The 27637-nt window shown below is 50.3% G+C and overlaps 1 protein-coding gene across 1 annotated transcript in view; it reads left to right on the top strand.

Moving 5' to 3' along the window:
- The first annotated feature begins 18831 nt into the window (after positions 1-18831).
- Cdc42bpb (CDC42 binding protein kinase beta) overlaps positions 18832-27637 on the top strand; it is an 83799-nt gene continuing 74993 nt past the window's right edge. Inside the window, exon 1 of the mRNA XM_032908486.1 lies at positions 18832-19391. Coding sequence (XP_032764377.1) covers positions 19217-19391 — 175 coding nt within the window. The 5' untranslated portion in view covers positions 18832-19216. The remainder of the gene's footprint in view (positions 19392-27637) is intronic.

The following is a 27637-nucleotide window of genomic DNA, read 5'->3' as shown; positions in this document are numbered from 1 at the left end:
CTTATGGCTGTGCTTCAAGTGCCCTTAACCACTGAGCCATCTTTCCAGCCCCTACAGTGCTCTCTGGAAACAGTGCGTTGGGCCATGGCTCCCAACCTGCAGCTGGGAAGTTCCCACGGCAGCCAATGCCACCCCACGTCTACCCTGTTACACAGCAGCTACAGAGGTGGGGACGGTCTTTCTCTAGTGCCTATCTTAAATAAATGAACAGTAACTATTTTAAAATGCGTGCAGCTTAGGCATGTTTGGGTAACGTAGGGATATTCTGGAAGGATACTCTAAAGTTCTGGCCAGCCTGACGCATTTCCTGTGTGGCAGGCTTTGCGTCTAGCTCAGACGCACTACATCATTTCCCTAATCATGAAACTTGGTGAGGAGGACATGAGAGTCCACGTTGTGGAGGAAGAAATTAACCACAGAGAAGTTGAAAATCTTTCTGGGGTCCCAGAGCCCAATGAGGGATGGAGTTTGGATTGGAGTGGTTGGATGTCTCGCCCTGTTAATCTCCAGGCTGTCTTTTAAAAATAGGCACAACTGTCTGTCCTAGGTACAACTGTTTGTCTTAGTTAGGGTTTTACTGCTGTGAACAGACACCATGACCAAGGCAACTCTTATAAAAACAACATTTAATTGGGGCTGGCTCAGGTTCAGAGGTTCAGTCCTTTATCATCAAGGCAGGAGCATGGCAGCATTCAGGCAGGCATGGTGCAGGAGGAGCTGAGGGTTCTACATCTTCATCTGAAGGCTGCTAGCAGAATACTGGCTTCCAGGAACCTAGGATGAGAGTCTTAAAGCTCACACCTACAGGGACACGCCCACTCAAACAGGGCCACGCCCACTCCAACAGGACCACACCCACTCCAACAGGGCCACACCTTCTAATAGTGCTGCTCCTTGGGCCAAGCATATACAAACCATCACACTGTCCCTTTCAGTAACTAGAAACTGTTCAGCCACACCTCAAGGGACCTCTCCTCCTCCCAGCAGTGCTAAGGATGGAAGCTGTTAACTTTCTAAGAGGGTAGGTGAATGGTCTGCCCCAGGGTGAACAGCTAGAGAAGCTGAACTTGAGTTGTCTAGGTCATTTCTGCTCACCAAGACCAGGAGAGCTACAGCGTTCTCCCTTTCTGTGAGGCAGAGCAGACACCAGACACTGCCACTATCACAGCCTGGGGTTGAACAGAGTCTTCTGGTTGACAGAGCCTGCACTGTAAAATGCCACCTCTTGAAATTCCCTGCGCACCTAGAGGCAGAGCCCGTGACCAAAGCCAGTCAGGTAGGGAAGACGGCCACTCCCTGTCCCAGCAGTGACCTCAGGTAGGGGCAGTGCAAAGTCACTTCAGCCTTAGTCTTGTCTCAGGCTGAGTGGTGGGCGGGGCCCTCCAGGTCTCTGCACCCCACAGCAAATATGAAAAACTGATGCTACCTGGATGGGCACTTCGGAGGCTTGGGCACACATTCCCCCAACAGGGCCAGCTTCCCCGGTCCTCCTCTCCTCACAGCTGATTCATTTGCCCAGGCCATCATTTCTTTAGTAGTCCATTCTGGAGCCCACTGCAGTGGGAGTTGGGAGAGCACCAACACAGCATTCACCCTAGGTATAGGCGTTCTGGACAGAGGAGGGTGGAGAAAGACAGGGAGCCAAGGAGGGAGGTGCAGCCTGGCTGAGTCTTAGAGCGCCCATGGTGGGAGAATGAAGGGGCAGCTGCCTGCATAGCCCAGAAGACATGTCAACCCCGGGTTTCCAGAAATGGTCCTGAGTGAGAGTCGGTCTCGTGGTAATGATGGAAACATTGACATGGATGTGGCCACCATGTTGTCATGGATGTGGCCACCATGCTGACATGGATGTGGCCACCATGATGACATGGATGTGGTCACCATGCTGACATGGATGTGGTCACCATGTTGTCATGGATGTGGTCACTATGCTGACATGGATGGAGTCACCATGCTGACAGGGATGTGGCCACCACATTGATATGGATGTGGTCACCATGATGACATGGATGTGGCCACCACACTGACATGGATGTGGCCACCATGTTGTCATGGATGTGGCCACCATGTTGTCATGGATGTGGCCACCATGTTGTCATGGATGTGGCCACCACACTGACATGGATGTGGTCACCATGTTGTCATGGATGTGGTCACCATGCTGACATGGATGTGGCCACCATGATGACATGGATGTGGCCACCACATTGATATGGATGTGGCCACCATGTTGTCATGGATGTGGCCACCATGCTGACATGGATGTGGCCACCATGATGACATGGATGTGGCCACCACACTGACATGGATGTGGCCACCATGATGACATGGATGTGGCCACCATGATGACATGGATGTGGCCACCATACTGACATGGTTGTGGTCACCATGCTGACATGGATGTGGCAACCATGTTGTCATGGATGTGGTCACCATGATGACATGGATGTGGCCACCATGTTGACACAGATGTGGTCACCAAGCTGACATGGATGTGGCCACCATATTGACACAGATGTGATCACCATATTGACATGGATGTGGTCACCATGATGACATGGATGTGGCGACCACATTGATATGGGTGTGATCACCATGTTGTCATGAATGTGGCCACCGAGCTGTCATGGATGTGGCCACCATGCTAAAATGGACATGGCCACCACATTGACATTGATGTGATCACCATGATGACATGGATGTGGCCACCATGTTGACATTGATATGATCACCATGATGACATGGATGTGGCCACCATGCTGTCATGGATGTCATCCCACCCATGACATCATTTCAGTTATCTTCCAGCCCTGTGACATGTCCTGATTGGTTTTGCTCTCAATGGATACGCCTGAGAAAAGGGAACCTGACCTGCAGGATCGCCTCCATCTGTGACGGCATTCTCTTCCATTTTCTCCACGCAGCCCTGGCTGTGCTTGCTCTGCAAACCAGGCTGGCCTCAAGCACACAGAGATCCACCTGCCTTTGCCTCTCGGATCCTGGGATTAAAGATGTGTACCACCATGCATGGTCCACGAAGGGCATTTTCTTGAGTAATGGTTAATATGGGAGGGCCCGACCCACTGCAGATGGTGCCGCCCTTGGGCAAATGGTTCTAGGTTGTACATGTATGCAACTGAACAGCCAGAGAGCAACATTCTTCTATGGCTTCTGCTTCAGTTCCTGCCCTGAGCCCCTTCCCCGACTTCCCTCCCTGATAACTAACCTGGGAGTTGTAAAATGTATGTGGTAAACACTTTCCTCCTCTAGGCTGGCTTGGGTCAATGTTTCTTTTCTCTTTTTAGACTTATTTTTTACTTTATGTGTATGAGTTTCTTACTGGCATGGGTACCGGTGCATCACTTCCTTGCCCGGATGCACACAGAAGGCAGAAGAGGGGGTCAAATCCCCCAGAACTCTTTTGGTGTTGTAAACTTTCTCATGGATGCTGGGAATTGAACCCACGCCCTTTGGGGATGCTCTTCACCGCTGAGCCATCTCTCCAGTCCCTGGCATCATAGAAGGCGAACTAGGACAGGTGGTGACTGACTCCACTCACTGAGTAGATGGGGAACAACCTGCTAATCCTCTCCCCTGTGGAGCAGTGTCCCTGAGACACTCCCATGGGCCTCCCTCAAGTGTTGCTATGGATAGGAGCCTGGAGCCCAGTGTATAGACATGAGGCCAGCAGAGGTGTACTTTCAAAGAAGATCTGGGGCCTGCCCAGTCCCTCCTGTCACTCCCTTTGGTACCTGGACCCATGAAGTGAGGATACCTCCTCTCCTTTTACACCCTGCGACACATACCACATGGTGACATACAGTGCTGCCACACGCCTAAAGCTAGCACCAAGTGACCTTGACTTGAATCCTCTAAAGAAATGATCTATAGTAAGCCTCTCCCTCTCCAAAGTCAGCCACCTGAAGTTCTTCGTCACACCAAAGGCTGCTAAGGGGCACGGGTAGGAAGGTGGAGGAAGGTGTGTGCTCTCAGAGCCACAGAGGAGCTCTGTTAGGGACGCCGTACCACAGCCTATTGGCTCAGTCCACAAGCGGGAAGGTGAAGGCAGGTTCTCAGTCTGAGCCTACCAAAGGGTCCCCGACCTCCCGACAGGGTTCTGGGTTAGTAGAGTTGGGGTCTGTTTAACAAGTTCCCGGGGACTGCTCATGGCCCCATTGGAGACCACACTGAGTGGGTGGCCAGAAGACAAGGATGCTCATCCTGCTCTTCCTGGGTAGTTCATATCTCAGGAAGTTTGAGCCAGCCTTGAGTCCTCTGACGGCTCTCCGGCCTCTCCCAGCCTCGCAGGCTTAGATAAAGGTTCTGCTCTTCCTCCGGCTCTGTACCCGCTACCGGCCGCTTGTCTTTCCAAGCCTCACTCCTCATCCGCATTGTGTGGAGGAGAGTAGGCTGTGTACCAGTCAGAGAGAGCCCATGAGGCCAGAGATTAGCCCATTCAGAACAAACCATCCTGCAGCTCTGGGGGAAGGCAGGATAGTATGTTGGACCAGGCTGCCTGGGCTCCAGACCAGTCATAGCTTTCCCTCTCCAAACCTCAGCTTGCTCTTCTGATAGCGAGGCAGAACCCCCTATCTCATGCAGGTTGGAGTGGAGCCCTGCAAAGCATTGAGCACAGGATGTTTGCAGCCAGGAAGAGAAATCCTTGACCTAAATACAGCCATCATCCCCAGGAGAGTGGGAGCTATGGAAGGTTTCAGAGCAAGGCCAGGAGACAGTCGGCAGCAACTTCTCTGAAGCTGTTGCTCGATGTCAGTGGAGATGGTCAGACTGCCAGGGTGTGTGCGTGCGTGCGTGCGTGCGTGCGTGCGTGCGTGTGTGTGCCTGCAGTCAGGCTGCATTTATCAGCATCTCTGGTCCCTGCTTTGTCCTTGTTACTGTCCCTGGCTCCCCTGTGTGACTCTAACGCTATCTTGTGTAGATGGTGCCCACCGTGGCTACAGATCACACCTATGAATTTCCAGGAGCCTCACAGACTGTCGCAGAGACCTCTTTCCCTTGTCACTGAGGAGCTGGGGGCCTCCTCAGTGAGCCCTCACACAGCCCAAAAGTGTCCCCGAAAAGCAGCCTCCGGGATTGCTGGGCTTGTGCTGTTAGACGCAACCAACCTTGCTGGCTGCAGTGAGCTTTCCAAGGAGATCTGAGAAAGGGGTTAGGAGGGGCAGGGCTTGTGCTCCGTCTAAACCAGCAGCAACTGGTAGCATGTTTGCAGAGGACAGCGTAGGTCACTAGGCGTCCTGGGGTGGGGCTGCCAGCCTGAGCCTGCCTCGCCTGGAAGAAGTGAAGGTAGCACAAATTGGGGCCCGGAAGCAGAGGGTCACCCCCTCTTCACTCCTTAGACAGTGCCAGGTGCCAATGACAAGGAAGAAGCCTGGAGGGTAAAGGCCTTTCTTGTCCCCTCCTTCCCCCTAGACACCCATCAAACTCTACATTACCTGAACCCATGAGCCAGACAGCTGGCCCAGATGTGATAGCATCCACACAGGCACCTTCATAGACGTAGCAGCTAGAGAGGGTAAGGCGAGCCCGGGGCCTGGGTGTGACAACTATGCTACCAACAGCTTCTTTCTGTACCGCCATGTGGTCTCTACCTCTACCGTCCGTCCTAGGGCTTTTTGTAAATCTTTCTGGAATGTGCCTCATCTGATGGTGCCAGTTGTTCCGTGCTGGGTCCTTGTCTGACAGGGATGTTCGATGCCCTGGGAAGACCCACTGGCAAACTCTAATCCAAGCCAGTCCCCTGTGTGGCTCCCTTTCCCCAGCTAACCGGTGGGGTTTCCCAGATGGACTTTCCGCCTTTGCGGACCATGTGTTTGGTCCTAGCTAACTATGATGTTGGCTCCACGGTTCTACCCTCTGTTCCACCACACCGCACTGCTGAACAAAGGGAAGGTATTCAGAGACCCCCACCTTTAAACCTGACATGCCAAGCAACACTGTAGGTTCCCCAGGGTCCTCTGTCCCCCCTCCCATCCCCTGCTCCCAGTATCCCTCTAGCAGCTCCCTGCCTATTTTCAGAAACTTCACATAAACATTAACGCAGGCGTTTGTGTCTGATCACAGCTGGTGCTCCCTAACCTCAGTCTTCAGTGTGGTCAGCTGGGGTGTTGACCAGAAGACCATGCATCTTCAGGAAGAGCTGCGGTCCAGGGAGCCTGGCAAAGGATGCCTAGGGGTGTCACTGCCGGGATCTCAGGAGATTGGGGACCAACCAGGAATGGGAAGGAAGAGGCCCTTCTTACTGGGTAATGGCTGTCTGTTCTTGTCTGGGCCTTTGAGGGTTAGCCTTCCCACTTCATTCACACGCCTGCACCTGCCCTATACAGGGGTTCTTCCTGCTTGACCCTAGAGTGGCACTGTCAGTGTAGGAGAGAGACCTCCCTCTTCCCTGTTTGCCAGACGTTTCTTTACTTGTCCTCCAGGTCCACTGTCCCTTTCCTTCCTATCATCCTTCCCTTGGATCCACCTGTTTTGTTTTGTTTTGTTTGGGTTTTGAGACAGTGTTTCTCTGTGTAGACCTGGCTGTCCTGGAACTTGCTCTGTAGACCGGGCTGGCCTTGAACTCACAGAGATCTCCCTGAGGTGTGCGCCACTACCACCCTGTTCATATTTACTTCTTTATGCCCTGCTTATGGTCTGGCCCCTTGGCTGCAATGTGCCTTATACCCAGGCAGGGCTTCCAGGAGCTCAACCTTGGTTTGGTTAGAAGAATGACTTTGCACTGTTATTAGGGGCTATATGGAATTATATTGTCTCCTCTGTGTGTGTGTGTGTGTGTGTGTGTGTGTGTGTGTTGTTGTTGTTGTTGTTGTTATTTGTTTATTTTTGGTATCCTGAGGGCCTGGAACTTTATCTATAGCTAATAATGGCCATGAACTTCTGATATTTCTGCTTCCCAAGTTGAACTAGTCACTTTTCTATCTCTGTGATAAAACACCATGGCCAAGGCAACTTGCAGGAGGAAGACTTTATTTGGGCTCACGGCTCTCCAAAGTTAGGAGTCCACCAGCATGAATGTCTGGCAGCAGGAGCAGGAACCTTGAATCACAAGCGTGAAGCAGAGAGGAGCAGACTGGGCCAGGCCCTGGTGGGACACTTTTTCCTGTAAGGCCTTATCTCCTGAGCCTCCCCAAAATGGTGCCACCAACTGGGGACCGAAACATTCAAATGCCCAAGACTGTGGGAAACGTCTCTCGTTCAAACTGCCACGTGATGCTGGGGTTAGGAGTGTGTACCACCAGGCCCGGCCAGAAATCTATGCCCTGAGTGTCCTGTCCATCTACCTCTATGGACACTTGGGCTTCTGTTTTCCCGCAGACAGCCCAGCAGAGGTCATACTATGTAGGAGAACCAAGGAGGTCACACAAGTGGCTTGTTTACCAGGGTGTGGACAGGATCAGGTCAGGAAGGATGAGATGGGACAAGTGTTGGGTCCCACTATAGGTCCCATGGGGTGACTGGATGAAGGGTGTCGTAGTCTGAGAGAGGAGCTCCCAAGGAAGGGACAAATGGAAGCTGTACGGTCAGCTGCTGGGTAAAAACAGCCCTTATGCTCTTACTGGACACCCACTGAATCTAGAGTGAAGTGGAAACCCAAGGGTTCTTTGGAAAGTCGGTTGGATGGTGTTTTGCTGGGGCAAGCAGGTGAAGGAACATTTAGCTGAAGCAGACACAGGTGGAAGGATGTTCTGCTAAGGCAAGCACATGATGAAGGATTCTGTGATAACAACACACACATATTGGTCCGCCTTATATTGCGTAGTTGAACTGCATTTGTCGGGGCTCCATAGAGAGAAAAACCCACACAAAAACTCTTCTGGTGCCGTGCTTCAGCTTCTTGCTGCTTCCTCGGACTTGGGGTTGTCAGAGTGACGTCAGCTGAGACAGATGCACATGCCGAGGCAAGACCTGTGGTGAGACAAGACCCGTGGAGGACATGTGATGTTTGGACTCAATGGACAGTGCCAGAGGCTGGGCTGGGCTTGCTTATAGAGCAACACTTGTGGGTCTCACATCTTCCCTGACCTTCACTTCCCTGAAAGAGGCCCAGCTGAGAACTTCTCCTGGTGTCCCTCCGTCCCTCTGGGTCTCTCCTGCTGACTTGTGCTGCGGCTGAGGCCTGGCTGTCTCTGCTGGGCAGGGCCACCGCTGCTGATTCCTGTTTGCTATCCTGACTCTGCTGAACTGGGCTGCTGGTGTATCTGTGAAGTGTTTGTGAGTGGATCAAGCTGCCGCTGCTGACCTGAGAACTGGACTGCCGATTTCCAGACGACACAGACTGGAGTTACTCCGAAGAACCTTTTAAAACAGGTCTACTTCTGCCCCTCAACCCCCACTCCCCTATATACCTCTTGTGGGCGGTGGGCTACAAAGGAAGTTAAAGTGTTTAAGAACCATCATTAAAAAATAGGTTTTGGGGGTTGGGGATTTAGCTCAGTGGTAGAGTGCTTGCCTAGGAAGCGCAAGGCCCTGGGTTCGGTCCCCAGCTCCGAAAAAAAGAACCAAAAAAAAAAAAAAAAAATAGGTTTTGAGGGCTGGAGAGATGGCTCAGAGGTTAAGAGCACCGACTGCCCTTCCAGAGATCCTGAGTTCAGTTCCCAGCAACCACATGGTGGCTTGCAACCATCTGTAATGAGATCCGATGCCCTCTTCTGGTGTGTCTGAAGACAGCAACAGTGTACTCATATACATAAAATAAATACATCTAAAAAAATTAGGTTTTGAAAAAAATTAAAGTTACACTAGAGGGCTGGAGAGATGGCTCAGTGGTTAAGAGCACTGACTGCTCTTCCAAAGGTCCTGAGTTCAAATCCCAGTAACCACATGGTGGCTCACAACCATCTGTAGTGAGATCGGATGCCCTCTTCTGGTGGGTCTGAAGACAGCTACGGTATATATAAAATAAACCTTAAAGTTACACTAGCGTCTCCCTGCATAGCCCCCCCTTTGGAGTCCCACTCGGAGAACAGAGTAAGATGGAATTTAAGAGCTATAGAGGAAAGGCAAACCACCCAGCCCTGTGCCTTTCGGCCTTCTCCCTTGTCCTACGGAGGAAAATGTGTCAATTCCAGCTGCCACAGAGTAGACTACCAGTCGCTGGCGACGGTGACAAGCAGGACTGTATCTACCTGAAGCCAAAGGCTTGACATCACGAGTCTTTGCACAAGGCGTGTGCAAGTGGGTGGAACTGCCAAGCAGGAAGCAATCCTCAGACTCAAGCTGCCACAGTGCCTGCCCTGTCTCCCTGTGGGGGCTGGATAGCAGCTCTTTTCCTCAGCATTGGAGGGAGAGATGACTAGAACTTTTGTTCATTGAGGGCCTGACTCCCCCTCAGGGTCCATTTCTAACGGGCACTCTTCCCTTTCTGCAAGTAAGAACTATTAACAAGAAGTATGAGGTGTGCCTCCCTGAAATCCACGGATCTGCACAAGAGCCCCCTGAACCCGCAGTCCTCCTGGTGGTTGAGGCTGAGAGGTCTTAGGTCTGTTGGTTTGGTGGGCAGGGCTGGCGGGGGAGGGGCAGCCTCGGCTGTAATCCCGTAATCCATCTGGACCGTGACACAACGTGACTGAGTTTCCTGAAGGAAGCATTCTTCTCTTGGACACTAGCCCAAGGTCACAGGAAGGAAGGCAAAATTCCTGTGTTAGTTGGTGTTAAGCAGGAGGGCGTCCTCCGCTGCTGGGTTCCTGGACTCTTGGGGAATGGCACCGGTGCACTGCCTGCTGGGGAAGGAATAGGCCGCACCCCGCAGGATGGGCCTGGCGGTGAGGCATGTGGTAGTCAGGGGATTTCATGGGCATGAGCTCTCTGCCATACTTCCTTCTCCATAAAGTGAATCCTACAGCTCCCAGTGATGTTGTGTGCGTTGCTATGGTGATAGATAAATAAAGCTTTCTCAAAGCCCAAACACGGTGGTGCTACTAGTGATGTGGCTGGAAGGCAAGTCATTACCTGAAATACAGACAGAGAATCACCGTCCTCTCTGTGATGGACGGACGGACATGGAGAACAGCCTCATCCGAACGTAGCATGGGGCCCTGTTGATGAAGTCTGGGCTGCGTGCCATGATGGAAGCCCATGCCAGTCTTAGTGAAGGGAGTCTGTGAACTCCATCCTTGTTTTTCGGAAGCGTACCTGGGTCTTCTGAACAGCACTGTGGCGGGGGATGAGAGAGAGAGAGACGGCTGGTGTCTTCAGAAGGGCCATCCTGTCCGCGAGAATTCTTAGAGCCTCCTCCCTACTTTCTGAGCCTTGCTTGATGGATCTTCAGTCTTATAGACTGGCATTTTGTGCCTATCCTGATTAACTACATCCAAATTGCCCCTCCCCCTCCCCGATTTTTTTGGGGGGGGCACCTTTCAAAGTCTCCGATTGGTTGGACAACACATAGTTATGAATCAGCATGGAGTTTTGCCTTCTGGGAGAATTTCTCCTCAACGTTGTCTTTTAGGAACTTACCCCATTGTGTCCAGTCATCACTGAATGGCTGAAACCAGCCCCCCTCACCCCCCAGAGTGATTCTTATTCCAGGCCCATCCTGTGTTGACTGACCATGAGGTCATAGCTGCAAGGTAAAAGGAGTTTGCAAAACAGTTAGGAGCAAATACCACGGGCATCTTGCTACCTAGTCATGACATTCACTCGCTCCTTCCGGATATATCTGGGTCCAGTGTCGTTTTACAACGGAATGTTGTTGTGCATACTTGGTTCTGTGATATCGTAGCTAACATCTATTTTTCTGATGGACAGATAAGTCGGGTTGAATAGTTTCTTGGTATCCATGGCCACACAGTCACCTTTATTAACCCAGTAGCAAGGCTGTGGGAGCCTTTGAAACGGAGAGCTGTCATGGGTAGAAGAAATGGATTTTTTCCAGAGCTCTGGAGTGTACAGTGCGATGATTTTTCTTACCATGACTGGCTCTACAGGCTTCTGACTGCCCTTCACACTTTGTGTGTGCGCATGCACGTGTAAACATGCGTGTGGAGGCCAGAGGAGCCCTGGGTCCTGGGGTACCACTTCTCAGCAGCTATCTACTTTTGTTTTTAAAAAGACAAATGGCCTATCACTGGCTTGGAACTCACAGAAGAAGGCTAGCCCTCCTGTCTCTGCCTCTCCCCATTGCTGAACCAAATGCATGTCCTTGTGTTTGTGAGTGCATTACCAACTGGGCTGTCTGCACGATCTGACATTTTCACAACTTGCTGGGTCATGAGGCTGAAGCGGCCTCTGAGAAGCCTGGGTCAGGTCATCCACCCGTCGTGCTTTCCACCCGAAATCGGCAGTCTTTGTGCATGGGCAGCAAATAAATCAGAGGAGATCACGCAAGGTAGAGATCGTTACCTAGAATACAGGATGCACAGCCCCAAGCCAGAGATGCTTCCTCTTCCCTTTCTCATAGCAGGTTTTATGTAGCTGGAGTGCTGATGTTTTCTCTTCTCTGTTTTTGAAAGGTATTTTAGCTGAGTAAAAAAAATGTTCCTTTTAGTACTTTAAAGTGTTGCTCAAAAATGAGGTGTTTGATGTCAACCTTTTTTCTTTATTTAATGCCCTTAAAATAGTTTTTTAATGTATGTGTATGGAGAGAGAGAGAGAGAGAGAGAGAGAGAGAGAGAGAGAGAGAGAGAGAGAGAGAATGTATATATGTATAGGGGTGCCTGAGGAGGCCAGAAGAGGGCATCAGGTCTCCTGGAGTTGGAGTGACAGGTGGTTGTCAGCTGCCATGTGGTGCTGGGAACCAAACTCTGGTCCTACACTGCAGAAGAACACTCTTCGCTCCCAAGCCATCCCTCCAGCCGATGCTTATCCAACGCCTTCTTCTCTAGCTGTTTTTCTGTTTTCTTTTCGCCTTTATCAATGCTTTTGAGTGAGCATTCATTTCACATGTCCGGCAGCAGTAGCAGCGACTGGTTTTGTGTTTCTTGCGCTTGTCTCTCACTGAATGTCTTGAATTTATGGATTTAGTCTTGGGCAAGCTTGGAAAATACTGTCCATTTCTTTAAGAGCACTGACTGTTCTTCCAGAGGTCCTGAGTTCAATTCCCAGCAACCACATGGTGGCTCACAACCATCTGTAATGGGATCTGATGCCCTCTTCTAGTGTGTCTGAAAACACCAACAGTGTACTTATATACATAAAGTAAATACATTTAAAAAAGAATTATTCCTTTTGCCAGGAGTGGTGGCACATGCCTTTAATCCCAGCACTTGGGAGGCAGGGGCAGGCAGATCTCTGAGTTCAAGGCCAGCCCAGTCTACAGAGCAAGTTCCAGGACAGTCAGGATTACACAGAGAAACCCTGTCTTGAAAAAACAACAACAAAATTATTCCTTTTAACTTTTATTTTTTTTAAAGGTTTATTTATTTTGTGTATGTGAGTACACCATCACTCTCTTCAGACACCAGAAGAGAGAGTCAGATCCCATTACAAATGGTTGTGAGCCACCATGTGGTTGCTGGGAATTGAACTCAGGACCTCAGGAAGAGCAGTCAGTGCTCTTAACCGCTGAGTCATTTCTCCAGTCCTCCTTTTATTTTTTAACATTAAATGTAATTACATCATTTCCCCCTTTTCTTTTCTCTAAAACCCTTCCATATTCCCTCCTGTCCTTCAAATTCATGGCATATATTTATATATATATATATATATATATATATATATATATATATATATATTCTTAAATATTTAAGTACAGCCTGCTCAGTCTACATAATGTTACTTCCACATGTGTTTCAGGACTGGCCATTTGATAATGGATAACAACTTGGCCTACTCTTCCCAGAGAAGACGGCGTCTCCTGTTCTCGGCTTTTGTCAGCTGCCCACAGTTCTTGTGTAGAGTTAAAGCCTGGTGGGCTCCTCCCCTACCCCATCACTTTAACATGTCTGCTGTCACTGTCTTGTTCCGTTTGGGTCTAGGCAGTCGTGTTGGTGAGACTCTATGGGTGTAGCCTCTGACACTCCCAAGAGACACAATCTCACAGCAAACCGCCCGTTCCCTGGCTCTTGCTTAACAGTCTTCTACCCTCTGATTCCCAAGCCTTGGCTTCAGGAGTCAGTCGTGTTGCAGACGTATGAGTCCGGAACTGGGCTCCAGGACTCTGCATTGTGACTGGTTGCCGTTGTCATTCTGTCTGTTGCAAAGAGAAGTTTCCTTGCTGAGTGGTGAGAGCTGCACCTATTACATCTGAAGATTTAGAGCGAGGAGCTTCAGATGAGAGAGAACATGTGACATTTGTCTTTCCCGGTGTCTTAGTTAGGGTTTCACTGATGTGAGTAGACACCATGACCAAGGCAACTCTCGTAAGGACAATATTTAATTGAGGCTTACAGGTTCAGAGGTTCAGTCCATTATCATCAAGGCGGGAACATGGCAGCATCTAAGCAGGCATGGAGCAGGAGGAGCTGAGAGTTCTACATCTTCCTCTGAAGGCTGCTAGTGGAAAGAGGGTCTTAAGCCCAAGTGACACACCTCCTCCAACAGGGCCACACCTTCTAATAGCGTCATTCCTTGGGCCAAGCATATTCGAACCATCACACTGGGTCTGGATCACCCCCCTCGATATGATCTTTTCTAGTTGCATCCCTGTGTCTGCAGGCTCACGAGTTCATTTTCCTTCACAGGCGAATAGTATCCTATAGTGTATATTACCACATCTTCATTCTCTAGTCATTGACTAAAGGACATTGAGGCTGTCCCCATGTCCTGGCTATCGTGACAGAGCAGCAAGGCACCTGGCTGAGCCCGTGTCGTCTGATTAGGGTGTCAAGTCCTTTGGGTATGTGCCAAGGAGTGGGACAGCTGAGTTATACGTAGATTTAGATCCAGGTGTTTTGAGACTTCCCCGCACTGTTTCCAGAACGGCTGGACCGGTGTGTAACCCCGCCCTTGGTGATAAGGATTCTTTCCCCCTCATCCTTTCCTGCATCCATTCTCCGTTGTTATGTTGAGCTTGGGCATTCTGAATGCTGTCATTTCTTTACAATTTTCACTTTTATTTTGTGTGGGGGTGTGTTGCCTGTGTGTACGTCTATGCCACGCCTCTCACAGTGTTTATGGAGGCCAGAGACGATGTTGCATTCCCTGGGACTGGAATTACAGCTCACTATGAGCCTCCGTGTAGATGCTGAGGCGGACGTGAGTCCTGGAGAAGACCAGCCGGCGTTCTTAACCAGGAGCCGCCTCTCCAGCTCCTGTTAACATTTCCTCACTGTGTCCCCTGACTTTCATCTTGCCCACTCTTCTCTTTTACTTGCTCACACACCGCCCATCACTTGCTGTTTCCCGGGGTTCACCGGTACTCTGTTCATTTCTTTGGATCCCCCTCTTTCTTATTTTAAATAACTCCATTTTCTTTTTTTTTATAACGTTTATTTATTTGTGTGTGTGTGTGCGCGCGCATCCATGTGCATGCACACATGCTCCTGCACACATGTATGGGTAGAGTTCAAAGGACCAGCTTTTGGGGGTTAATGTTTTCCTATCACCCTGTGAGTACCAGGGATCAAACTGAAGTTGTCAGGCAGGGTGGGAGGCCCCCTTATCAGTTGATCTACCTATGAATTTTAAGTAATATCTAATCTATTACTAGTCACTTTTGGCACATTTGTCACTTCAGGGGCTTCACTGGATATTAAACCAAAAATTTAAATGATTTTTATTAACTTTGAACATAGGGAATATTGTTACAATACCCGTTTTAATGTCTTCTGCTAAAACTCTCTTATGGAACTGTAGGCTCGCTTTGACTCCTAGTCTCCTCACTACGGGCTGTGTCTTCCCGCTAGCTTGTGAGAGCGCTTGGTCATCTTCTTAGATTCCTCACTACGGGGCCGCCGCGTCTTCCTGCTGGCTTGTGTGGTAGCTGTCTTCTTCCACTGGATAACAGACGTTGTGATTTTGCCCTTTGGGTGTTGGGTATTTTTGCCTCCGATAAACGATTTTGTGTCTTTTGTTCTGGGGTGAAGTTAAATTATCTGGAAAGAGTCTGATATTGTTTTCTCGTGTTTTGAGGATTAGGCAGACATGGAGGAGAGCTCAGTCTAGTGCTTCCCCTTTGCCTCTTTTGGACACAACTCAGGGTCTCACATTTGCCAAGCTACCTGAAGCGAAGCCCCAAAGAGTCTAGGGCTTTGTCGCGGAGGCCTATGGGAAAGTGCCTGGCCATCTAGAAGTGGTGATCCCACCTCCAAGGTGGATCCCACCTCCGAGGCTCACTTCCCAGCTGGTGGCCCTAGCGGGAGGTGATGGAATCCTTTGGAAATGGGGCCTAGTTAATGGAAGGAAGCACTATGCACATGCCCTTGGAGGGAACTCTGGGGACCTAGCTCCCTCCTCTCCCTTTCCCTGCCTCCTGGTCTCCCTGATGTAAAGGTTGTTTCTCTGCTCTATAACATTGCCACCATATTCTGCTTCAGCACAGGCCTAGAAACAAGAGTCAAGTGGACACAGAATGCAGTTTCTGCAACTCTGAGACATTTCCCCCACAAAGACAGAAAGCTGACAATACAGTAAACACCAGCCTTCCTGGGGGATCCCATCCAGTGTCCGTCAGCTATGGGGTCTTCTAGCCTGGCTTGTGGGGAACATTATCTTTTTTGTCTTTATGCGCACCAGATACTATTCCTCTAATCTTCCTGGAGCCTCTTTCCCTGGTCCTGGATGTTTTCTTTGAGTATGAGTGGGCTGCTGGACTCCTAAGGGGACTTAGCAGAGTATCCCTGCAGCCCTGTGCTGCCCTGAGCATTGTAGCTGTCTTCTCTGTCCCGCTGTCTCCTGCCGGTGTGTGTGTGTGTGTCTGTGTCTGTGTGTGTGTGTTGGGGCGGGGGGGGGGTCCCTGGGTTCCATCTCATTTCTCTATTCTGGCTGGCTGGGCCAGACGGTTCATCTCTGACCAGCTGTATGTCAGGGGGTCAATGCCATGTTCTGCCTGTTTCCACGGCGACAGAGTTCCTTAGTTCATGTATCTGGTCTCTATTTTTCGCAGGTAGAAGACTAACTCTGGTCTCTGTCACCCCTTGATTTTTATTTTTTTGGGGGACAGGGTCTCACATTTTTTCTTTGAACTTGAAATAGCAAAGGAAGGACTTGAACTTCTGATCCTACGCCTGTCTATGTCTCTGGAGCGCTGGGATTATGGGATTATAGGCCTGTGCCACCATGTATGAGTTTATACGGTGCCATGGACAGAACTCAGGACTTACTTTGCACATGCTAGACACTCTACCAACTAAACCACATCTCCGCTCTCCCGGATCTTTTGAGCCAGGGTCTCACTCTGAGCCAAGCCTGCCTAGAACTCCCAGTCACCTTCTCGCCTTCGTCCATCGAGCTTAGAACTAAGGTGTGAACCTTCACAGACCATTCCATCCTTCCTGGAAGCATAAATTTGGGTGTTTTTGCTTCGTTTTGTTTTGCTTTTTAACACCAGTTTGATCAATCAAATTCTCTTATGTCTATTAATCCTTTGTGGTCCCCCCCCACCCCCGCATTGCTTATTGTCCCCGTTACTTGTTCCTTTCTCTTTGGCAGTATCTCCTGTTGTTCTTAGCAATTTGAAAGGACACTTTCAGGCACATATTGGAAGTCCCTTTCTCACACTGATTCAAAGAGAAATGGAAACTTTGTTTCCAGTAGTCATATCCCTCTTTCTCAAACAAGGGTTGAGGCTCTGATCCTGAAACCCAACGGTCACAGCATTTGCTGTGAAGTGAGAGGAGTCAGCAAACTGCAGCCCTATAAACCACTGGCTTCTGTAAATAAATAAGGTTGGGCTGGCCCAGAGCCACCCCCATTTGTTTAGACGTCATCTATGCAGATGTGGAACTCTCAAGATCCAAGAGTTAATCCTCCGGGTTGCCTATGTAGATTCTCAAGGGAAATGCTTGTAAACCTGACCCCGACTCTGGACCAAGTCTTTGCTTTGTTACTGCGCTTGTGCATATTTTGAGGTGTTGGCATAGGTTAGCTTGGAGTAGGGTTGGTGTGTTGATCTAAACTCAGTTTACTATAAGGATATGGTGGGCTCTCAGGGATGCCGGAAAAGATAGGCTTCCTCCGCCAAGAGCCAGAACCCAGGGCTTGTTGGTCAGACTGTTTTCTAATGCTCAACAGCAACCACCAAAGTAAGCGTAGTTATGACCAGGGCAAGTGGGCTAAGTGGGTAGTAACTCAAATCCTTTCCCAAACTGACTAAAATCACAGGAGATAGCTTACTCTTCTACACCAGAGGAATTGACTACAGAAAGATTTATTTATTTACTTATCCGTTTATCTATTTATTTATTTTTGATCTCAGGCTACGGAGCAACCCCCATGTGGCTGCACTGTTTCAAGTTCAAAGGAAGCTTACAGAGTACGCCAGGGTCTGATCTGTCCCAGGGTTGTATATATGAGGCGTCCTAAAAGGCAGTGCAGAAACAGATCTGGGATGAGCAGACACACTCAGTTGGGAGTTGGGAGAAGCACCTCAGGTGTGTGTGTGGGGGTGTGTGTGTGTGCAAGTGCAAAGTCCTAATTGGGAGGAATTAAATAGTCCAGAAGCATGTAACCGGAGAAGGGACTCAGGGATGTCAATGGGGAGTGACTGAAAGTCTGACAGGGCCAGCCAGAGAAAACACTCATGGGCACACTTACGGGACAAAGAGGAAGCATGGGGGCTGTCAGGGGGAAAATGCAGTTGTCTGGTCAAACTACTTTGGGTCTTTGTCCTACTAACAGTGCTTAGATTCTAGTTTTGGGTAGGACGATTCTCTTGGGCTTCCATTTTAAGTTTTAAAAACTGGGCATCACACACATGCAGTAACTCGTGAATATACTTTATATCGTATAGATTTCCTCACAATAATAAAGGTCTGACAAAGATTCGCTCTATCCAACCTACTACACTGGGCTATTTTGCCTGCGTTTTGAAAACTAAGCTAGATGCACACGCATATTGACGCGCGTGAATTTTGAAGACAGCGTGGAGGCTTGTATGTGTGCCTCGTATCCCCAATCAAGTCATGCATCATTCCAGGGACTCTTCAGTCGCTTCCTGCGCGTGAGTCGCCATTTGGCTCTCCACCCAGCGTTTTGCCTCAGGCTCCTCTCAGCTTCCGGCTTCCAAACCCCACCTGCCCCTCCTCTACTGCACCACAAGCCCCCATTCTTTTGAAGCAACCTTGGGGTCTACAAAGGGCTCCTCCTCTGCGGAGGCTGGGGGATTGTCGTAAGGGATATTTTTACATCAACCTTCTCAGCCGCCGAATCGAGTAAACGCGGCGACTCGCCTCGAGGCAACAGTCTACTCCCCGCCGGGTGGACAGCCTAATAATCAGTCAGGAGGTAGAATCTGCACAGACGAGGCAAGGCACTGCGCATTCCCAGTGGCGCTTGCCTAGTGGGGAGCGCGCGTCCAGCGGATCCCGGAGCCTCTCGGCAGGTGCCCCACCCGCGTCTCCTGTGCGCACTCGGGCACAGGGCACTGTCCGTCCACATCTCGGACAAGCTCAACCGAAACCCAGCAGCGATGCTCTCGAGGCCGCTCGGCCACGAGGGTCGGTCCGGAGGCCCGAGAACAGAGCCGAACTATGGGACCCAGGGCACACACAGCCAGGCTAGCCGCCCCGCCCGCGCTCCTATGCGCGTGCGCCACCCGCAATCTCGGTTTCGCACTGGGCACCCCGCCCCACACCGTTCCTACGGCGAACCGCGAGGCCCAAAGAGCGGCGGATCGTTGCGGGCCGAGGGCGGGGCGTCGCGCTGAGGTCAGCGCGGCGGCGGTCGGCCCCGCGGTGGTTGGCTGCGCCGCGCTGGCCGCGCCCTGGTTGGCTTGCAGGTCGCGGGCTGGGCGGCCGGCCGGCTGAGGTCAGGCTCAGGCGCCGGCCGGGTTTGCGCGGTGCTGGGCTCCGCCACGGTCCGGGTCGGTGACGGCGCGCGCGAGGGCGCGGTCAGGCGCTGAGGGCGGGGACGGCGTGCGGGCGTGCGGGCGGCGCCTAGGGGAGGAGACCGGCCCATGGACCCGCGGGGCCCGGTGCCCCAGACTCGGTGCCGCCGGGACGGAGCCCAAGATGTCGGCCTAGGCCGGGCTGCGACGACAAGGACTGCGCGGCTACTGGACGCCGGGGTGCACGGCCGCTGGGCCGGGGAGTGCTGGCTCTGACGCCGGGGCGCACGGGCAGCGAGAGGCCGGCGCGTGGGGAGCGGGCCGCGCGGCACCATGTCGGCCAAGGTGCGGCTCAAGAAGCTGGAGCAGCTGCTCCTGGACGGGCCGTGGCGCAATGAGAGCTCCCTGAGCGTGGAGACGCTGCTGGACGTGCTGGTGTGTCTTTACACCGAGTGCAGCCACTCGGCGCTGCGCCGCGACAAGTATGTGGCGGAGTTCCTCGAGTGGGGTGAGTAAGGTGCCGCTCGCCCCCCTGCGCCTCTTACTCCTCGGACCCGCGCCGGGCCTCCCTGGTCCTGCGCTCCGGAGCCACATCCTCCGTTCGCACTCCCCCCCACTCCCGGCCATCGCCCTGGCCGCTTCCTAGACCCACCCTCCGAGTCTGGATATCATTTCCTGCAGCGCTCCCTGGGATATCCGCCCTGCCCCCGCCCCGGACTAGCCTTTGGGGTCCAGAGTCAGGCCTGGAGCTACCCCTCCTAGCCCTAGGCTCTGCCGGGTGGGAGGGCAGCCCCTGTGTCTTTTGCATCTCCTCACCCTCCGCCCTTGCTCGGTGGGCCTTCCGAATGCATGTCCCACAGCCCAGCCCCTAGGGCTCCACCCAGGTGACAGCCTGTCCACCTCCCCTTGATGTCCAGGGCCTGAATATCCCTTTCTTTTAGCACCTCCAAGCGAATTTTAAATGTTAAAGGCTTTATTTCAAATACACTAGGCCAAAGCCCACCCCACCCCAACTCCCGAATTGTAATCGTGTCAGACTCGTAATAATTCGGGCTGTGTGTGTTGGGGTGGGGTGGGGCAGTTAGAACTGTCACTTAAAAACTTCTACCTCTGATCTTGGGTATTCTGTTCATTTAGGGATCTAATGCAGTATCCATAGGTCGGACACTCTATTGCGATTGTGGTACAAATGCTTGATTGGAGTCATTCATTGACAGTTCCCAAGACTGGTCAGAGTGTAAGGTTTCAACCAACCCTAACAGTAACTCCGCTTGAGACCCTCAGTTCCCTCACAAGGACTAAGTAGGAGGAAGTGTGGGTTAGGTTCAGGTCCAGCTCTGTAAATCTTGCCCTTGGTTGCTTTCGTCATTGGGTTAAGGCCGTGCAGTTTGAACCAGTCATCTCTAATCTTTGGTACAGATAAAGTTGATGTTTACACGAGGAAATAAAATGTGTTCGACACGGAGGCCTGCTCCTCCCCCATTGCCGACTGGAATCTAGAACTGTGTGTGAGACTTGGATATGGCTCATCTCTGGAGGGCTTCTGCCTGGTTGCTATTCAGTGAGATGTTGCCGCAGATGCTGGGAGCAGGAGGTCATGGGGGCTTTGTTGTGAGGGCCCCTGCTCTTGGTCACATAGATGAGAGAGGACTGGCTTTCCGGAGGCTACCGGTGACACGATTTACACTTGGACAGTGAACTGGCTTCAGGGTTGCTTTGAAAGTGAGGTCTTCAGTGCACCCTGCAATCTGAGACTCCTCAACATTGGATTTGCCAATCTTAGCGCTGGCCTTGGAGATCTAGGCAGTTCCACCTTCAGGCTCAGCCGGGCACCTAGTGTGTGAGTGATGCAGCAGGCAGTGGGGCCGTCAGAGCAGAGGAGTTGCAGAGAGAAGGAAGGGCCATTTCCCTCAGGAGGTGTGGTCCAGGCGTCCTCTGGTCTAGGACCTGGGGAGCACCAGGACTGGATGTGCAGAAGGCTGGGTGCTCTCCCCAGGAGGGCGCTCTGCTCTGCTCGGCATGTGGAGAGGGCAGGTTTTGTAATATTTGACCTTTCTGGATTTAAACAGAAGCTGCGTGCTATAGTGTACACAGAGTTTTAAAATTGTCTTTTGGCTCTTGGAAATTGTGATTATAAATAAATTACCCTCTTAGCCCAGTTCCTACTATCAGCTTTTAATTAAGAGCAAACCAGCTGTGGTGGCGCACACACCTGTAATCCCAGCTGTGGTGGTGCACACACACCTGTAATCCCAGCATTTGGGAGGCAGAGACAGGAGGCTAAGGTTAGCCTCAGCTACATTATTGAGTTTGAAGACAGTGTGGGCTATCTGAGAGTGTCCCTGAACAACACAAACCAAATATTAGAGCAGAACATTCTTAAACACAAGATAGAATTTTAGTGAAATCGTACCATAGTTTAGACTGCCAGGTACTCTTCCATATGTCCCTATGTGCCCCGTTGTAACCTTGAAGTGGGGTGTTACCAGCAAAGGCACTTGCAGTCACTGTGTGTTTGGTGACGGGACAAAGAGTGGTCCTCCTAGTAAGACTACTCCAGAGCACTGACCTAACTTCACTCTGCCTGCTTAGAAGTCTCTGAGAGCCAGTTTGTCCCACCACACAGGTCCTGGCCAGTCTTTAGTGACCAGCAGGTAGGTTCTTGGATCTTAGGAAGGGGAACGACCAGCTCAGCCGTGAGGAAACTTAAGGGAATCTTTGAGAAATCTGGAAAACAAAAGTAATAAAAAGTTTCTAAGCTGTAAAGGTGGCTCCTGGCTCCCGCAAGCCGCCTGCCCGCCCACCCGCAGTGTTTGTGTTGGGTGCCTCACTGCAGGGCGGTCCTCACATTGCCTCTGATGATGTTTGTCATTCGACGACAGGTTTCCTCCATGAAGTTCCGGACCATGATTAAAAGTTGGAAATGCTGTGCTGTGTGTGTGTGTGTGTGTGTGTGTGTGTGTTTCTTAAAATGTGAGTTAGATGCCATTGGAAGTACAGCATGTGACACTCTGGCAAATGGTAATAAATACAGGCACCCCAACGTGCTGTCTTTTTCTCTTTGTCTTTTTTCCTTCTGTATATAAAAGTGAGTTTTCACATGTGGAGTTTTTCCACAGCTCAGGTGTAACCTCTGAAAGCACAGGCCTGGGCATCTTCTCTTGGGGTGTTTGACCCTGTAATGAATAGAACTAAGCTTTTATCTTTCTGGTTACTTCCTTGGAGTTTTCTCCCCCTCCTTCCCCCTCCCCCTCCTCCTCTCCCCTCTTCCTTCCTTCCTCCCTCCCTCCCTCCTCCCTCCCCTCCTCTTCTTTCTTTTGTTTATTCAAGGTAGAGTTTCTCTATGTAGACAAGGGTGAACTCAGAGGTCTGCCTGCCTCTGCCTCTTGAGTGCTGGGATTCAAGGTATGCACCATACCTAGGAGTTTTTTTTATTTCTTTAATACAATTTTTCTTCTTATTTTTTTTTACGTGTAAGCGTCTTATACACGTATATGCACTCCATGCAGTGCAGTACCCTCTGAGACCAAAAGAGGGCGTCAGAAGCCCTGGGACTAGGTTTACAGACAGTTGAGTTGTGCTGTAGGTGCTGGGAATTGAACCTGGATCTTCTAGAAGAGCAGCCAGTGATCTTAACCTTTCCCAAGCCTCCTTTAAAAATGTCTACACGCACAGGTATGTGTACTGTAGTGCATGTGAGGCGTCTAGAGGGAGTCAGCTCTCCACCACGAGTGCCCTGGGCATGGTCGTCAGGCAAGGTGGCCAGCACTCATATACTAAGTCACTTCACCCATCACATTAAATGCTTTTCCTCACCACCAGCGTGGCCATACGTTCTAAGACCGGATGGCACTAAGAATCTCAAAATGCCTGGTGATTTAGGATTTCTCTGGACGATGTCTGTGGAACAGGAATATACTTTTTAAAATTCGAGATTTAGGAAACAGATCTTTAAAAAGCTCTAAACTGGGAGGAAATGCCGGCGGTTGCGTGATAAAAGCATAGGGTAACATAATTTCTGTTTTACAAACAGCTCCTCAACGATCAGCTGACACTGGGCGCAAGGCATGAGATAGATGGTGGAAACAATTAAACATTAACAGGCCTGTCCGGTCCTGCTCTCCGAGGACTGAGCCACTCCGAGGACAGGCGAGCCCACTGCCCGGCGAGCCCACTGCGCCTTACATCTTCAAACACAGAAGTGCAGTTGAGTTCTCAGTCAGGAGGCCCGCGGTTGGGCCACCTACTGGGAAGTTTATATTGTGTGGTGAATTGCTCTGTGTGCAGTCCTCAAGGGTAACTTAGGGACCCGAGCCTACTGCAGGGCTGGCAGGCAGGTCCTCTCCTGCGGCAGCCGCCACCACCACCACCACCACCACCACCTCCTCCTCGTCCTGCTCAGCCTCTTGCTGGGGACCTAGGTGCCCAGGTGGTCTGTGTAGACATCAGAGGTGTGTGATCGCCTGTGAGTGGGCAAGACTTAATTCCAAACAGTAACGTGGCTAAGAAGAGCCAGTGTATTTTTTGTTAACGAAGAGAAAAGTTCTTACAATTTTAAAAAAAAATTTTTTTATGTATTTTGTGAGTATGTACATGGGCCACCATGTGTGGAGGTCAGAGGACAGTTTCTGGAGTGAGCTCTGTCCTTCCACTGTGCGAGTTCTGGGAGTCAAACTCAGTCTTGTTAGTGAGCACCGCCGTTACCACCGCCGTCACCATCGCCGTTACCTGCTGAAAACGTTGCACTGGCCCTGGAAGGAGTTTTTGAGACTGATAACATTAATAGGTTCTTGTTAGATGAGACCAAATATAGGCTTCACATTTATTTATTTACTTCTAAGAAATTGAAATCCAGATAGGGATTTAGCTTGCCTGGGAGAATATTTGCCTACCATGTACAAATTCTGGGTTCAGTTTCTAATACTGCCTGCAAATTCAGCCTGGTGGTTCCTGGCTGTGATCTGTCACTGAGGGGGTGGAGGCAGAAAGATCAGAATTCAAGGTCATCCTTGGCTACATATGGAGTTAAAGGCCCTTTTTGACATGGGTCAAAAAGAAAAAAAAAACTTTTAAAAATCAAAACAGGGGGGTTGGGGATTTAGCTCAGTGGTAGAGCGCTTGGGCCTTGGGTTCGGTCCCCAGCTAAAGAAAAAAAAAAAAAAAAAATCAAACCAGGGGGTTGGGGATTTAGCTCAAAAAAAAGCGCTTGCCTAAAAAAAAAAAAAAAGAAAAAAAAAAAAAATCAAAACAACTTAACCATGCAGTCTTATCTGGACCCTGTGACGACACATCCTAGGCCCTTTTCCACTCCGATGTTTTGTAATTTACTTACTTTTAAGAACGTTACTTTGTGTGTGGATGAGGAGTGTACCTCAGTGCATGTGTGGGTATCAGAGGACCGCAGGGGTGAATGAACCTCTCTGGCCTCTGGGGAGTAAACGCAGGATTATCAGTCCTGGTGGCAAGGAATTTTTACTACCCTCTGAGCCATCGCACCAGCCGTGACTTACTTTTAATTTTTATTTACTTATTTTGAGGCAGAGTTTTATGTAATAATCCAGGCTTCCCTAGAATTCTGTGTAGCCAGGGATGACCTTGAACTTTTAGTCTCTTGCCTCTGTCTCCCAAGTCCTGGGATCACAGACACTGGTCACCACACCAGCTGTTTCTGAGGTTTTATTTTCGATTCTTAGGATAGTGTCTGTAACAACAGGACCTTGAGATTCCCTCTAGGTGTGTGAGCACACACCGTCCTTACTGATGAAGACAGGGAAACTGAGGAACCCGGTCTTCCTCAGTAGAAAGTCTGAGTGTTTCCACAGCGTGAAGTATTTAATATTTAAGACCGTTCTCTTTCTTGTTTTGGAAGAGGCTATAGCCTTAGCCCCACGTAGTAAATTTTTTTTTCAGTTTTCTTAAATGTAAAATCTACCAGAAAAACAGAACAGACACCTATGAAATAGAGGTTATTCTCTGAGTTTGATTTTAAACAAGTCCTCGTTGACCATTAGTTTTTGGTTTGTGTCATTGGTTGATGGGTAGCTAGCAATTGGTTTTAGATGAACACTGTCCAAAAAAAGATTATAGGGAACTTTGGTTTGTTTGTTTGTTTTTCTATTCTTAGGAATGTGTTTAAAATTCAGAAAATTTTAATTATTCCATTCAAATTCTGCCCCTGGATTGGAGCCCCTTTGGAGAACTTGTGAAGCTTCTCCCACTCAGGTGATTTCTTTTTTTTTTTTGGTTCTTTTTTTTTTTTTTCGAGCTGGGGACCGAACCCAGGGCCTTGCGCTTCCTAGGCAAGCGCCCACCACTGAGCTAAATCCCCAACCCCTCAGGTGATTTCTAATGTCACTGAACCATGACTCCTGTGATCTCCGGGATGGGAATTTTGAGACGCTGTGGGGCCTGCCCTGTTCCATGATCCTCTCTCAGTAAACCGGTTCTAAACATTTCCTCTAAGTCTGAGGCAGCGTCTAGCCGTGTGTGTCTTCCCTGAGGACCGCAGTCATCCTTGTCCTCCTGGCTGCCTGCTGCTGGTTGATTTTTCGTATTTTCTTTGGGTCTCCTTTAGCACTGGCCTAACTAAAGCTCTCGATTCCCAGATGTAAGTGGGTGCTTTCCCCATGTTCAAAGCCTCTGCAGGATCAGTTTCAGTCTGTCTGCCTGCCTGCCTGCCTGCCTGCCAGCCTGCCTGCCAGCCTGCCTGCCTGCCTGCCTGCCTGCCTGCCTGCCTGCCTGCCTGCCTGCCTGCCTGCCTGCCAGCCTGCCTGCCTGCCTGCCTTTCTGTTTTGGTTTTCAAGACAGGGTTTCTCGGTATAACAGCCCTGACTGTCCTGGAGTTCTCTTTGTAGACCAGGCTGGCCTTGAACTCACAGATCCATGTGCTGCCTCCTCCTTCCAGACTCACTTTGTTTTCCATTCATTGCTTTTTCTGCTAAACTCTTTGGAATGATTTCCTGTACATTTAAGTTTACCCTTATTCCAGCGGCACATTTACGTAAAGCCAGGCTGAAACAAATCAGTCTTTGCCGCCTCCTCAGACTGTGACTTTCACACCACACTGCCAGCATGGAGAGGAACCCTGAGAGAGAAAGCCAAGGCCACGGTCACTGTCACCTAAAATTGGGATGTCATGGTCCAGGGCTAGGTGGACACCTGGTTCTTAGACGTGGCCAGGGGGCTGAAGAGATGAGATGGCTTAGCGGTTAAGAACACTGGCTGGTTTTCCAGAAGACCTGGGTTTTATTCCCAGCATCCACATGGTGTATCCAGCTCTCCAGAGAACCTGACGCCCTCTTCTGGCCTCTGAGGGTCCCACCACACGTGCAGTATACAGACACACATGCAGACGGAACACCCAGACACATTAAAACTCATCATCTGGTCCCCTCTAGCTGCAGCCCACCCATCAGGCAGTGCCCAGCCCTTCCGTGTCTTGGGCAGTAGGGCGGGGGCGCCACTGTGGAGAAACCTTGCAGTCTGGGCTGTTTATTAGCAGTTCTGGCTTGTCCCCTCTTACACATCACACTTGTCACACCCTCCTCTGACTCCTCCCTTTGATACCTCCTGCTCTCGTCTGGTGGCCTCAGCAGCCAGCCCTGGAGACAGCCTTTGTCTTCTGTCTCTTTTCCCATCACTGCTACAAAAGTTGGCTTAAGTTGATATTCTTGTTGCTGTTCTTACGAATGGGTGAGGATTATCAGCTAACCCGGAAGGAGTTCACCTGGACATCTTTTCTTTTTCTTTTCTTTTTTTTTTTTTTTTTTTCTTTTTTTGGAGCTGGGGACCAACCCAGGGCCTTATGCTTCCTAGGCAAGTGCTCTACCACTGAGCTAAATTCCCAACCCCTTGGGCATCTTTTGTAAGGGAAGTTTTTTATGTGATTTGAGTAAATTATTTGCCCCTTAGCTTGAGTCTCAGTGAATAGAGCTAAATTTCATACTAGGTTTTTTATTTATTTCATCTTTTTTTTGTTTTTGTTTTTGTTTTTTACTTGAAACAGGACCCCACTGTGTAGCCCTGACTGTCCCTGAGCTGGCTATGAAGCTAGGCTGGCCTTGAACCCACGGAGTTCCTCCTGCCTCTCGAGTGCTGGCACTAGAGGCATGCACCATGATGCCTGGCTTCCTGAGAGGTTTTTACACAGAACACCTGTATAGTCACATGCCTCACGGAGTCTGCCATTCCTGTTTCTTCTAGAGCCTACCATGTCGTCTGCTTCATTTTTGACTTTTTTTTTTTAGGTTTTTACTGAGCCTCTATCCATTGATTTCTTTTCATTTCTAATGGGCTTTCTCTCTCCGGGTCTTGGGGGAAGATTTGAGATGGGCCTGGATACACCTGCCCAGGCTGGCCTCAGCCTTCTCATGCCCCGCCCCGGGCACACCGCACAGCTGGCTTTAGTGGGGTGGCTTTTGTTCCTCTCCTTCATTCCTTTTCTCTGGATTGTGTGTGCCTTCTCCCTTTAAGGGAGTGGGGTCTTTGTCTTGTTTTGTGTTTAGTAGCAGAGAGAGAGAGAGAGAGAGAGAGAGAGAGAGAGAGAGAGAGAGAGAGAGAGAGAGAGAGAATATGAATATAAATGAATATATCAGAGGTAAATGTTTGAAACTTGATCTGCCTAAAAATGTCTTCCCCTCCCAGCTAGGATGACAGTGTACCTGGACATGGGTTGAGAGGACGAGAGGATAGGGAGGATGGGAAGGGCTTCCCTGAGCCACTTGAAGTATCCCTGCCTCTGTTGCTGGTCCACTG

Source organism: Rattus rattus, chromosome 7, assembly GCF_011064425.1.
Source record: "Rattus rattus isolate New Zealand chromosome 7, Rrattus_CSIRO_v1, whole genome shotgun sequence".
In the NCBI taxonomy this organism is placed as follows: domain Eukaryota; kingdom Metazoa; phylum Chordata; class Mammalia; order Rodentia; family Muridae; genus Rattus; species Rattus rattus.
Note: the sequence above shows the minus strand (reverse complement) of the source record. Positions and strands in the feature narration are given on the sequence as shown.